General features: G+C 44.6%; 1 protein-coding gene across 2 annotated transcripts; it reads right to left on the bottom strand.

Annotated features, from left to right (window-relative positions):
• Window positions 1-203: 203 nt before the first annotated feature.
• Window positions 204-15,149, bottom strand: LOC110494400 (chitobiosyldiphosphodolichol beta-mannosyltransferase). 2 transcript variants are annotated; one of them, XM_036942096.1, is made up of 13 exons: window positions 14,830-15,149; window positions 14,587-14,664; window positions 13,315-13,418; window positions 11,351-11,499; window positions 10,336-10,425; window positions 8,050-8,160; window positions 7,675-7,796; window positions 4,535-4,573; window positions 3,352-3,411; window positions 2,312-2,422; window positions 2,070-2,184; window positions 1,314-1,389; window positions 204-1,027 (listed from the first exon to the last, which is right to left on the bottom strand). In XM_036942096.1, exons 1-13 carry the CDS (start codon window positions 15,119-15,121, stop codon window positions 890-892), a joined length of 1,485 nt encoding a protein of 494 aa, XP_036797991.1. In that variant the 5' UTR covers window positions 15,122-15,149; the 3' UTR covers window positions 204-889. The 2 variants fall into 2 exon arrangements, with proteins under 2 accessions (XP_036797991.1, XP_036797992.1); XM_036942097.1 differs by lacking the exon at window positions 204-1,027 and adding an exon at window positions 1,034-1,260.
• Between the last annotated feature and the right edge of the window lie 315 nt (window positions 15,150-15,464).

Genomic DNA, 15,464 nt, shown 5'->3' on the forward strand with positions numbered 1-15,464 from the left:
ATTGTGTGGAAAATATCCCATTTATACATTTTTTTAATTTAAACCTTTATTTCACTAGGTAAGAACAAATTCTTATTTTCAATGACGGCCTAGGAACAGTGGGTTAACTGCCTTGTTCAGGGGCAGAGCGACAGATTTGTACCTTGTCAGCTCGGGGGTTTGAACTTGCAACCTTCCGGTTACTAGCCCAACGCTCTAACCACTCTAACCACCCTGCCACCTCTACACTCTAACCACTAGGCTACCCTGCCGCCCCGTGTTGTTTAAGAGGAGAATCAAAACGGCCTGGAATGAAGAGATCCACAGAAGTAGAGAGAGAAATGGGGAGAGAGAGAGAGCAGAGGAAAGACTAGCCTGATGTAACGATCTCTCTTTCCGACAGGTCCTCAAAGTGGACCTGCAGTTGGTAGCAGGTAGCCTAGCGGTTCAGAGCAGGTAGCCTAATGGTTCAGGGCAGGTAGCCTAGCGGTTCAGGGCAGGTAGCCTAGCGGTTCAGAGCAGGGAGCCTAGCGGTTCAGAGCAGGTAGCCTAGCGGTTCAGAGCAGGTAGCCTAGTGGTTCAGAGCAGGTAGCCTAGCGGTTCAGAGCAGGTAGCCTAGCGGTTCAGAGCAGGTAGCCTAGCGGTTCAGAGCAGGTAGCCTAGCGGTTAAGAGGATTGGGCCAGAAACCTAAAAGTCGCTGGTTTGAATCCCCGAGCAGTCTAGGTGAAACATCTGTAGATGTGCCCTTGAACAAAGCACTTAACCCTAATTTATCCTGTAAGTCGTTCTGGATAAGAGCGTCTGTTAAACTGTTCAAGATTGGAGGCTCAAGAAGTGGGTTTGAGACGGAGCGAAGATGTAGAGAGGGGATGAGTCAGCTGCTGTAAAGAGGTCTGTCTAACAGGGGAGTCAGGGTGCAGTGAGGAGAGGCAGGACGTTCTGGTCCCAGTTCTGGTCCCACCGCTGCCCCCCACTGGCCCGGAGGTTCCTCCTGAACCGACCCAGTTTGCCCTCATCCTCACAACCAGGGAAGTCCCACAGAAGAGACTGGAGAGACACAACACAGGTTTTATAAAACGGGTAGATTGGATCCTGTCTAAAACAGCCATGTGTATATCAGACCATATACCACTGTCACAGGAACTGGTTACAATCAGATAAGACAGAATATACTTTAGAAAAGATGGCAGTTGACAGGATCATACCACTGGGAAGTGATGTGGTATAAATCAGGGGTTTCTGTATCTCCTCAGCTGAACAGTAGTAGTATATGACTGTACCTTGAGCTGTCCAGAAAGTTCCTCAGCTGAACAGTAGTAGTATATGACTGTACCTTGAGCTGTCCAGATAGTTCCTCAGAGTCTTTGAAGATCAACCCGTTCTCCTCGTGTTTCACCAGCTCATGTAGACTACAGAGGAGAATATAACAGGGTTAACAACAGAGACTGACAACACAGGAGAATATAACAGAGAGACTGACAACACAGGAGAATATAACAGAGAGACTGACAACACAGGAGAATATAACAGAGAGACTGACAACACAGGAGAATATAACAGAGAGACTGACAACACAGGAGAATATAACAGAGAGACTGACAACACAGGAGAATATAACAGAGAGACTGACAACACAGGAGAATATAACTGAGTTAGATCCACATTAAACACAGCACAGGAAACTCAGTCCAAAACAGATCAGATCAGCACATAGCCTCTCTGCATGGGGGTAGAAGGTGACTGTTGACCCAGGGTTTAGAGTACTCCCTCAGCAGTAGAAGGTGACTGGTGACCCAGGGTTTAGAGTACTCCCTCAGCAGTAGAAGGTGACTGTTGACCCAGGGTTTAGAGTATTCCCTCAGCAGTAGAAGGTGACCCAGGGTTTAGAGTATTCCCTCAGCAGTAGAAGGTGACCCAGGGTTTAGAGTATTCCCTCAGCAGTAGAAGGTGACCCAGGGTTTAGAGTACTCCCTCAGCAGTAGAAGGTGACCCAGGGTTTAGAGTACTCCCTCAGCAGTAGAAGGTGATAGTACAGACAGTGTGTGTGGACATGGTATCAGAAGGTGCCTGTTAAAGAGTCCTGTCTCACCAGTAGAAGTGGATGGCACAGACAGGCAGACAGCAGCCAAACATGTCCACCACCTTCATAGGCAGGTCCAGACCACTGGACGACTTATGGAGACAAACACCCAGATCTGCTGAGCCTGGGACAGGGAGAACATTCAGAACATCAGTGTATATATATATATATATATATATATATATATATATATATATACACACACACACACACACACACACACACACACACACACACACACACACACTAACCTAGCAGAACAGGGTAGTCCTCTGCCTCCAGCCATGGAGTACAGATCTTCACGTGCTCAAAGCTCAGGGTGTCGATCAGCTTCCTGTAGTGGTCCTTCTGAGGACCCTTACCTGGTCTCACACACACACACACAGGGAATTGAAACAACACGTATCTAGGGTTAACAGTATAGGACCGACAAGAATTGTAAAGGTTTTTCTCAGTTGGTTTAATCTGGCAACAACAGGTTAGTTGATAATGTCATTGTTTTGTGAGGATTCTCAATCAAATCACATTTATTCCTAAGGCCCCTTTTCACATCAGCATTTGACAAAAAAAACACTGCGTTTACACAGGCAGCTCAATTCTGATATTTTGCCCAATTATTTGACAAAAGACTTGATCTGATTGGTCAAAAGACTTGATCTGATTGGACAAAAGACTTGATGTGATTGGACAAAAGACTTGATCTGATTGGTCAAAAGACTTGATCTGATTGGACAAAAGACCAAATCATACGTAGCATTTCAAAGTGCTTTACTGTAATCCGGTGGCAGGTAGCCTAGTGGTTAGAGCGTAGGACTAGTAACCGGAAGGTTGCAAGTTCAAACCCCCGAGCTGACAAGGTACAAATCTGTCGTTCTGCCCCTGAACAGGCAGTTAACCCACTGTTCCTAAGGGGCCATCATTGAAAATAAGAATTTGTTCTTAACTGACTTGCCTAGTTAAATAAAGGTAAAATAAATTTTAAAAACAGACTGGCAGCAGTACACTGTCATCACTATAGTTACCTGTGACCACACAGACTGGCAGCAGTACACTGTCATCACTATAGTTACCTGTGACCATAAAGACTGGCAGCAGTTACCTGTGACCATAAAGACTGGCAGCAGTACACTGTCATCACTATAGTTACCTGTGACCACACAGACTGGCAGCAGTACACTGTCAACACTATAGTTACCTGTGACCATAAAGACTGGCAGCAGTACACTGTCAACACTATAGTTACCTGTGACCACACAGACTGGCAGCAGTATACTGTCAACACTATAGTTACCTGTGATGACACAGACCAGCGAGGGAAGAGAGGCTCCTGCTTTCACAAACCCCTCGTAGTCTGGTAGAGAAAACACACAAGGTTAATACAAGGGCTTGTATGCCAAACAGCACCCTACTCTGCACTACCTTTTGGAGGGAGGGTGGATGGAAGGGAGGATGGGTGGATGGATGGATGGATGGATGGGTGGGAGGAAGGATGGATGGGAAAAAGGATGGATGGATGGATGGGAGGAAGGATGGATGGATGGGAGGAAGGATGGATGGATGGGAGGAAGGATGGAAGGGTGGGAGGAAGGATGGATGGGTGGGAGGAAGGATGGATGGGAGGAAGGATGGATGGATGGATGGATGGATGGATGATGGATGGATGGATGGATGGGAGGAAGGAAGGATGGATAGGAGGATGGATAGATGGGAGAAAGGATGGATGGGAGGAAGGATGGGTGGGAGGAAGGATGGATGGATGGGAGGATGGATGGGAGGAAGGATGGATGGGAGGGAGGATGGGAGGAAGGATGGATTGATGGGAGGGAGGATGGGAGGATGGATGGATGGATGGATGGATGGGAGGAAGGATAGATGGGAGGATGGATGGGAGGAAGGATGGATGGGAGGGAGGATGGGAGGAAGGATTGATTGATGGGAGGAAGGATGGATGGGAGGGAGGATAGATGGATGCGAGGGAGGATGGGAGGGAGGGAGGGAGGGAGGGAGGGAGGGAGGGAGGGAGGGAGGGAGGGAGGGAGGGAGGGAGGGAGGGAGGGAGGATAGATGGATGGGAGGGAGGATGGATGGATGGGAGGAAGGATGGGAGGGAGGATGGATGGATGGGAGGGAGGAAGGGAGGATGGATGGATGGGAGGGAGGATGGGTGGATGGGAGGAAGGATGGATGGGAGGGAGGATGGATGGATGGATAGATGGGAGGGAGGAAGGGAGGATGGATGGATGGGAGGATGGATGGATGGATGGAGGAAGGATGGATGGGAGGGAGGATGGATGGATGGGAGGGAGGGAGGATGCATGGGAGGGAGGATGGATGGATGGATGGATGGATGGATGGATGGATGGATGGGAGGGAGGGAGGATGGATGGATGGATGGGAGGGAGGATGGATGGATGGATGGATGGGAGGATGGATGCTCTTTAAAATGGGGCCCAACTGCAGATGGTAATGATTACCTTCCAGAGCCTTCAGCAGAATGGAGAAGTCCTCATCCTCTGTTGAACACAGACAGGGGAAACAGTGAGACACCCTAACAAGTGTTTACACTTGACAGCTGTGTGTACTTACATTGTACACGTGTCAACTAAACACATAAAATACAATCCTGGCTCTAACACAGGAAACCTCGAGTCTGATCCCCATCCTGACCTGACTCCAAACAGAATGTAATCCCCATCCTGACCTGACTCCAAACAGAATGTAATCTGGCTCTAGCCTGATCCCCATCCTGACCTGACTCCAAACAGAATGTAATCTGGCTCTAGCCTGATCCCCATCCTGACCTGACTCCTAACAGAATGTAATCTGGCTCTAGACTGATCCCCATCCTGACCTGACTCCTAACAGAATGTAATCTGGCTCTAGTCTGATCCCCATCCTGACCTGACTCCAAACAGAATATAATCCCCATCCTGACCTGACTCCAAACAGAATGTAATCTGGCTCTAATCTGATCCCCATCCTGACCTGACTCCTAACAGAATGTAATCTGTCTCTATTCTGATCCCCATCCTGACCTGACTCCAAACAGAATATAATCTGGCTCTAGTCTGATTCCCATCCTGACTTGACTCCTAACAGAATGTAATCTGGCTCTAGTCTGATCCCCATCCTGACCTGACTCCTAACAGAATGTAATCTGTCTCTATTCTGATCCCCATCCTGACCTGACTCCAAACAGAATATAATCTGTCTCTAGACTGATCCCCATCCTGACCTGACTCCTAACAGAATGTAATCTGGCTCTAGTCTGATCCCCATCCTGACCTGACTCCAAACATAATATAATCCCCATCCTGACCTGACTCTTAACAGAATGTAATCTGGCTCTAATCTGATCCCCATCCTGACCTGACTCCAAACAGAATATGATCCCCATCCTGACCTGACTCCTAACAGAATGTAATCTGGCTCTAGTCTGATCCCCATCCTGACCTGACTTCAAACAGATTGTAATCTGGCTCTAGCCTGATCCCCATCCTGACCTGACTCCTAACAGAATGTAATCTGGCTCTAGCCTGATCCCCATCCTGACCTGACTCCTAACAGAATGTAATCTGGCTCTAATCTGATCCCCATCCTGACCTGACTCCAAACAGAATATGATCCCCATCCTGACCTGACTCCTAACAGAATGTAATCTGGCTCTAGTCTGATCCCCATCCTGACCTGACTCCAAACAGAATATAATCTGGCTCTAGTCTGATTCCCATCCTGATTTGACTCCTAACAGAATGTAATCTGGCTCTAGTCTGATCCCCATCCTGACCTAACTCCAAACAGAATATAATCCCCATCCTGACCTGACTCCAAACAGAATGTAATCAGGCTCTAGTCTGATCCCCATCCTGACTTGACTCCAAACAGAATGTAATCAGGCTCTAGTCTGATCCCCATCCTGACCTGACTCCTAACATAATGTAATCTGGCTCTAGTCTGATCCCCATCCTGACCTGACTCCTAACAGAATGTAATCAGGCTCTAGTCTGATCCCCATCCTGACCTGACTCCTAACAGAATGTAATCTGGCTCTAATCTGATCCCCATCCTGACCTGACTCCAAACAGAATATGATCCCCATCCTGACCTGACTCCTAACAGAATGTAATCTGGCTCTAGTCTGATCCCCATCCTGACCTGACTCCAAACAGAATATAATCTGGCTCTAGTCTGATTCCCATCCTGATTTGACTCCTAACAGAATGTAATCTGGCTCTAGTCTGATCCCCATCCTGACCTAACTCCAAACAGAATATAATCCCCATCCTGACCTGACTCCAAACAGAATGTAATCAGGCTCTAGTCTGATCCCCATCCTGACTTGACTCCAAACAGAATGTAATCAGGCTCTAGTCTGATCCCCATCCTGACCTGACTCCTAACATAATGTAATCTGGCTCTAGTCTGATCCCCATCCTGACCTGACTCCTAACAGAATGTAATCAGGCTCTAGTCTGATCCCCATCCTGACCTGACTCCTAACAGAATGTAATCTGGCTCTAGTCTGATCCCCATCCTGACCTGACTCTTCACAGAATGTAATCTGGCTCTAGTCTGATCCCCATCCTGACCTGACTCCTAACAGAATGTAATCTGGCTCTAGTCTGATCCCCATCCTGACCTGACTCCAAACAGAATATGATCCCCATCCTGACCTGACTCTTAACAGAATGTAATCTGGCTCTAATCTGATCCCCATCCTGACCTGACTCCAAACAGAATATGATCCCCATCCTGACCTGACTAATAACAGAATGTAATCTGGCTCTAGTCTGATCCCCATCCTGACCTGACTCCTAACAGAATGTAATCTGGCTCTAGTCTGATCCCCATCCTGACCTGACTCTTAACAGAATGTAATCTGGCTCTAGTCTGATCCCCATCCTGACCTGACTCCTAACAGAATGTAATCTGGCTCTAGTCTGATCCCCATCCTGACCTGACTCCAAACAGAATATAATCCCCATCCTGACCTGACTCTTAACAGAATGTAATCTGGCTCTAATCTGATCCCCATCCTGACCTGACTCCAAACAGAATATGATCCCCATCCTGACCTGACTCCTAACAGAATGTAATCTGGCTCTAGTCTGATCCCCATCCTGACCTGACTCCAAACAGAATATAATCCCCATCCTGACCTGACTCCTAACAGAATGTAATCTGGCTCTAGTCTGATCCCCATCCTGACCTGACTCCTAACAGAATGTAATCTGGCTCTAGTCTGATCCCCATCCTGACCTGACTCCTGACAGAATGTAAACTGGCTCTAGACTGATCCCCATCCTGACCTGACTCCTAACAGAATATAATATGTCTCTAGTCTGATCCCCATCCTGACCTGACTCCTAACAGAATGTAAACTCGCACGATCAGGATGTTTGGACGAGGCTAGAACTGCTCTCGAGGTAAGAAAAACAATTTAGATTGGGGTAAAAATCCAGAAAAACTTCCCATTTAAACTGAATAAAATGCAGAGTCTCCTGCTGCTTATGAAATGGCACCCTATTCCCTATGTAGTGCACAACTTTTGACCAGAGCCCTATGGAGAATAGGGTGCCATTTGGGACTCAAACTGTGGCTGTGGGGTACTGACCGGTCCAGCTGGTGCTGCTGATCAGTAGGGCAGGTCGACCTGAGGTCAAAGTCACAGAAAGGTCACTGGGGTCACGACATGTAAACGCTGTTCTCTCTGTCACGTCACCAGGTCGCTCACCACTGTAACAGACACAGGGGTTATAACATGTGTTATGACATGTCTATGATCGTGTAATATATATTTTTATGATAGTTCTTTATCTCTCCAATATAAACAGAAATCAAGAGGATAACTGTAGTACAGGCCCTGTGTTCCTCCAGGAACCAAGAGGATAACTATAGTACAGGCCCTGTGTTCCTCCAAGAACCAAGAGGATAACTTTAGTGAGGGATAGTCTTGGCCAGCCTCGTCAACAGACTATACTGGACTCACCAGACCCGGAACTGAGGAATAGTCTTGGCCAGCCTCATGAACAGCTGGTGCTTTAGGTCTACTGAAGTCTCCTTGAAGATAGCAGGTGGCTTGTCATACAATGTGGTCGCCCTATAGGAGGAGAATAAGACAGGTGGGATTAGTCATGACCAAGGGGTTAGTTAAGACCAAGGGATTAGTCATGACCAAGGGGTTAGTTAAGACCAAGGGGTTAGTCATGACCAAGGGGTTAGATAGGGATAGGGGGGATAGATTCAGACTCCCCACTGCATCTGTCTGTCTATCCGTCCGTCTATCTGTGTCTCTCCGTCCGTCTATCTGTGCCTATCTGTACGTCTGTCTCTCCGTACGTCTATCTGTGTCTGTCTGTACGTCTGTCTGTCTCTCCGTCTATCTGTGTCTGTCTGTACGTCTGTCTGTCTCTCCGTCTATCTGTGTCTGTCCGTCTATCTGTGTCCGTCGTCTGTCCGTCTATCTGTGTCTGTCTGTATGTCCGTCCGTCGTCTGTACGTCTATCTGTGTCTGTCTGTATGTCCGTCCGTCGTCTGTACGTCTATCTGTGTCTGTCTGTATGTCCGTCCGTCGTCTGTACGTCTATCTACAGTGCCTTGCGAAAGTATTCGGCCCCCTTGAACTTTGCGACCTATTGCCACATTTCAGGCTTCAAACATAAAGATATAAAACTGTATTTTTTTTGTGAAAAATCAACAACAAGTGGGACACAATCATGAAGTGGAACGACATTTATTGGATATTTCAAACTTTTTTAACAAATCAAAAACTGAAAAATTGGGCGTGCAAAATTATTCAGCCCCTTTACTTTCAGTGCAGCAAACTCTCTCCAGAAGTTCAATGAGGATCTCTGAATGATCCAATGTTGACCTAAATGACTAATGATGATAAATACAATCCACCTGTGTGTAATCAAGTCTCCGTATAAATGCACCTGCACTGTGATAGTCTCAGAGGTCCGTTAAAAGCGCAGAGAGCATCATGAAGAACAAGGAACACACCAGGCAGGTCCGAGATACTGTTGTGAAGAAGTTTAAAGTCGGATTTGGATACAAAAATATTTCCCAAGCTTTAAACATCCCAAGGAGCACTGTGCAAGCGATAATATTGAAATGGAAGGAGTATCAGACCACTGCAAATCTACCAAGACCTGGCCGTCCCTCTAAACTTTCAGCTCATACAAGGAGAAGACTGATCAGAGATGCAGCCAAGAGGCCCATGATCACTCTGGATGAACTGCAGAGATCTACAGCTGAGGTGGGAGACTCTGTCCATAGGACAACAATCAGTCGTTTATTGCACAAATCTGGCCTTTATGGAAGAGTGGCAAGAAGAAAGCCATTTCTTAAAGATAGCCATAAAAAGTGTTGTTTAAAGTTTGCCACAAGCCACCTGGGAGACACACCAAACATGTGGAAGAAGGTGCTCTGGTCAGATGAAACCAAAATTGAACTTTTTGGCAACAATGCAAAACGTTATGTTTGGCGTAAAAGCAACACAGCTCATCACCCTGAACACACCATCCCCACTGTCAAACATGGTGGTGGCAGCATCATGGTTTGGGCCTGCTTTTCTTCAGCAGGGACAGGGAAGATGGTTAAAATTGATGGGAAGATGGATGGAGCCAAATACAGGACCATTCTGGAAGAAAACCTGATGGAGTCTGCAAAAGACTTGAGACTGGGACAGAGATTTGTCTTCCAACAAGACAATGATCCAAAACATAAAGCAAAATCTACAATGGAATGGTTCAAAAATAAACATATCCAGGTGTTAGAATGGCCAAGTCAAAGTCCAGACCTGAATCCAATCGAGAATGTGTGGAAAGAACTGAAAACTGCTGTTCACAAATGCTCTCCATCCAACCTCACTGAGCTCGAGCTGTTTTGCAAGGAGGAATGGGAAGAAATTTCAGTCTCTCGATGTGCAAAACTGATAGAGACATACCCCAAGCGACTTACAGCTGTAATCGCAGCAAAAGGTGGCGCTACAAAGTATTAACTTAAGGGGGCTGAATAATTTTGCACGCCCAATTTTTCAGTTTTTGATTTGTTAAAAAAGTTTGAAATATCCAATAAATGTCGTTCCACTTCATGATTGTGTCCCACTTGTTGTTGATTCTTCACAAAAAAATACAGTTTTATATCTTTATGTTTGAAACCTGAAATGTGGCAAAAGGTCGCAAAGTTCAAGGGGGCCGAATACTTTCGCAAGGCACTGTATCTACGGATGGATTGATTGACAGACGGATGTTGACAGTAAAACAATCCTTACCTGATGTTCCAGTTGTTCTGGAGGTCTTCCTTCATAGCGTTGGTGACACAAAGGTTATGGCTGGAGAATCGCCCAAACAACTGCTCATACCTGCCAGAGACAGGAACATGGGTCCTATTCATTAATGCACACCGTAGCTAAACAGTCTGCAACAATTTATTGGACAAATTCCGGTAGGTCCCTCCCTGATCTGCCCGTTTAGTTCCCACTGAAGAAGACCATGTTCATGCAAAGCTGTAGATACATTCAGAAAGTATTCAGACCCCTTGACTTTTTCCACATTTGTTACAGAGATGGTTGTCCTTCTGGAAGGGTGTCCCATCTCCACAGAGGAACTCTAGAGCTCTGTCAGAGTGACCATCGGGTTCTTGGTCACCTCGATGACCAGGGCCCTTCTCCCCTGATTGCTCAGTTTGGCCGGGCGACCAGGAAGAGTTTTGGTTGTTCCAAACTTCTTCCACTAAGAATGATGGAGCCCACTGTGTTCTTGGGGACCTTCAATGCTGCAGACATGGTACCCTTCCCCAGATCTGTGCCTCGACACAATCCTGTCTCAGAGCTCTACGGACATGCTCGGACATGCACTGTCAACTGTAGGACCTTGTATAGACAGGTGTGTGCCTTTCCAAATCATGTCCAATCAATTGAATTTACCACAGGTGGACTCCAATCAAGTTGTAGAAACATCTCAAGGATGACCAATGGAAACAGGATGCACCTGATCTAAAATTCAAGTCTCATAGCAAAGGGTCTGAATACTTGTGTAAATACATTTTGTTTGTTTGTACATTTGCAACATTTTCCCAAAAACTATTTTTGCTTTGTCATTATGGGGTATTGTGATGTCATTATGGGGTATTGTGATGTCATTATGGGGTATTGTGTTTAATCCATTTTAGAATAAGGCTGTAATGTAACAAAATGTGGAGAAGGGGAAGGGGTCTGAATACTTTCCGAATGCACTGTATTGAATAGGGATCTATTTGGGACTCTCAGCCATGGTGATGTTACTGACCACTGTGCCAGCCTGACGATGGGGTGGTCCGGGCCGTGTGAGAGGGCCATGATGGTGTAGCCGTAGTTGTGCCAGTCAATGATGAACCTGGATCCTCTCAGACCACACACCAGCCATGTCACCACTATACTGGGCAGTCCTGGAGGATTCTGGGAGAGGAAAAGGTCAATAACACACCAGCCACGTCACCACTATACTGGGCAGTCCTGGAGGATTCTGGGGGAGGAGAGGTCAATAACACACCAGCCACGTCACCACTATACTGGGCAGTCCTGGAGGATACTGGGGGAGGAAGAGCTCAATAACACACCAGCCACGTCACCACTATACTGGGCAGTCCTGGAGGATTCTGGGGGAGGAAGAGGTCAATAACACACCAGCCACGTCACCACTATACTGGGCAGTCCTGGAGGATTCTGGGGGAGGAGAGGTCAATAACACACCAGCCACGTCACCACTATACTGGGCAGTCCTGGAGGATTCTGGGGGAGGAAGAGCTCAATAACACACCAGCCATGTCACCACTATACTGGGCAGTCCTGGAGGATTCTGGGGGAGGAAGAGGTCAATAACACACCAGACACGTCACCACTATACTGGGCAGTCCTGGAGGATTCTGGGGGAGGAAGAGGTCAATAACACACCAGCCACGTCACCACTATACTGGGCAGCCCTGGAGGATTCTGGGGGAGGAGAGGTCAATAACACACCAGCCACGTCACCACTATACTGGGCAGTCCTGGAGGATTCTGGGGGAGGAAGAGCTCAATAACACACCAGCCATGTCACCACTATACTGGGCAGTCCTGGAGGATTCTGGGGGAGGAAGAGGTCAATAACACACCAGACACGTCACCACTATACTGGGCAGTCCTGGAGGATTCTGGGGGAGGAAGAGGTCAATAACACACCAGCCACGTCACCACTATACTGGGCAGCCCTGGAGGATTCTGGGGGACGGAGAGGTCAATAACACACCAGCCATGTCACCACTATACTGGGCAGTCCTGGAGGATTCTGGGGGAGGGGACAAGTACAACTGAACAGAATAGAATGAATAGAATAAGAATAGAAGTAGATTAGAATTTAAAGAAGTAGGATAGAATACAATAGAACAGAATAGAATGAATGGAATTTAAAGAAGTAGGATAGAATACAATAGAACAGAATAGAATGAATGGAATTTAAAGAAGTAGATTAGAATTTAAAGAAGTAGGATAGAATACAATAGAACAGAATAGAATGAATGGAATTTAAAGAAGTAGGATAGAATACAATAGAACAGAATAGAATGAATGGAATAAGAATAGAAGTAGAATATAATTTAAATAAGTAGAACACAATAGAACAGAATAGAATGAATGGAATAAGAATAGAAGTAGAATATAATTTAAATAAGTAGAACACAATAGAACAGAATAGAATGAATAGAATAGAATGGCAGGTCAGGTCCTTAATAAACACTATTAAAACCAACATTAAATTCACCCTTTACTAAAGCAAAACACATTAACAGCATCCTAACAGTTGTTTTGGTAGGAAATCACAGCAGTATCTGTAGATGTCTCAGGACACAAACAGCATCCTAACTGTTGTTTTGGGGGGAAATCACAGCAGTATCTGTAGATGTCTCAGGACACAAACAGCATTTTAACAGTTGTTTTGGGGGAAATCACAGCAGTATCTGTAGATGTCTCAGGACACAAACAGCATCCTAACAGTTGTTTTGGGGGGAAATCACAGCAGTATCTGTAGATGTCTCTGGACATATGACATGATAGGTTACAGAACAGAACAGAATAAATGAAAGTTCACAGGTTTTTCTGTAAGTTCGTACAGTCAATAAGTAGGAATGTTTACATTATGTTTATTGTATTGTAGTAGAAACACCTGCATGAGAATATAGGACACACACACACACACACACACACACACACACAGCAGTGTGTATTGTAGAACTATACCTGCATGAGAATATGGGACTGGACATCAGTCTTCAATAACACCAGGAGAAGCTGCAGGGACTGGAGAATCACCTTGGTAACATAGCTCACCATCCTAGGACCCACTGGAAACAGACAGACAGATGGATTTTCGTCTCAGTGCTCTCTGGTAGTGGCTCTCAGAACCAGGCGATATTATGGCATAGATTCAAGACCTAACTACTGTTATACAACCAGTGATTAGTAATGGAATAAATATTCGGTAATATGGAATAAATAAATATAATATAGTAAGTAATATAGTATACATATACAGTAATATAGTATACATATACAGTAATATAGTATACATATACAGTAATGTAGTATACGTAACCAGTAATATAGTATACGTAACCAGTAATATAGTATACGTAACCAGTAATATGGTATATATATATACAGTAATATAGTATACATATACAGTAATATGGTATACATATACAGTAATATAGTATACATATACAGTAATATAGTATACATGTACAGTAATATAGTATACATATACAGTAATATGGTATACATATACAGTAATATAGTATACATATACAGTAATATGGTATACATATACAGTAATATAGTATACATATACAGTAATATAGTATACATATACAGTAATATAGTATACATATACAGTAATATGTTATACATATACAGTAATATGGTATACATATACAGTAATATAGTATACATATACAGTAATATGGTATACATATACAGTAATATAGTATACATATACAGTAATATGGTATACATATACAGTAATATGGTATACATATACAGTAATATAGTATACATATACAGTAATATAGTATACATATACAGTAATATAGTATACATATACAGTAATATAGTATACATATATGGTATCAATAAATATATGGTAATATGGTATACGTAACCAGTAATATGGTATACATATACAGTAATATAGTATACATATACAGTGATATAGTATACAGTAATATAGTATACATATATGGTATCAATAAATATATGGTAATATGGTATAAATATACGGTAATATAGTATACATACACAGTAATATAGTATACATATACAGTAATATAGTATACATATACAGTGATATAGTATACATATACAGTAATATAGTATACATATACAGTAATATAGTATAAATATAGTATACATATCAATAAATATATGGTAATATGGTATAAATATACGGTAATATGGCATAAATATACGGTCATGGTAAATGCTGTAAACTCCTTTCCAGATCAGTTCCAGTACCTTGGAGTCCTTTAAGTTCTGTGATTGGGATGATTGTGATCCTCTCATCTCCAATCACATCCTGATGAGGCTTGGTACCTGACAATAACCACAACATGTCGTCACAGTAGAGAAGAATAGTCAGAAGGGCTCGAGTTGGCAAGAGCACAAACACATCTGGGACCCGGCCAGCAGGGAGGCCACAAATGAAAGTATAGCTCCATGCTTATTTGTACATATAACACAATCAATCTATTCATTTACCAGGGAATCCAACAAACGTTACGCTGTAGCCGTGTTTGCTGAGTGAAAGGGCATGGTACTGCATGCGAGGGCTGCGTCCGATATCCCCCAGAACCAGCACACATACACGCCGCTCCGTCAACGCGTCTCTTCTCCGTAACTTCCACAATAACTGGGACACCAACACGGCAGTAACAGTAACGGAGACCAGTGTCCATAGTGCATTTAAAGTGGTCAGGTAAAACCCTGCCAGTAATGCGAAACCTATCAGTGAAATTGTCGCTAGGGTCATAGATGCACCGGCATCCGCCATGTTTGTTGTGACTGATGACGTGTCTCGGTGTGACGTGCCGGGGGAGGAGGGGTTCAACTGGGATTTAAAGGTACCGTGCACCTACGGTGTAATCATTAGACCAAACGTTTGTTCAACTAAAACGAAAGTCTCTAATGCACAAAATCAGGTACCCCCTCCCCCCACCGTTACGTTCCGTTTGCTTCCATTCAAGAAATGTTTTCCCATATAATTGTATTTTACATTTCGGGACTCGTGCCGCGTTCAAAACAACTGTGAATCTCCGATTTCCGACTTCAGTGCGTTCCCGACAACTTGGAACTCGTAAAAAAACGAGCTCTGACTGGTAAAATTCTATAGAACA

This window comes from Oncorhynchus mykiss, chromosome 13 (genome assembly GCF_013265735.2).
Source record: "Oncorhynchus mykiss isolate Arlee chromosome 13, USDA_OmykA_1.1, whole genome shotgun sequence".
Lineage (NCBI taxonomy): Eukaryota > Metazoa > Chordata > Actinopteri > Salmoniformes > Salmonidae > Oncorhynchus > Oncorhynchus mykiss.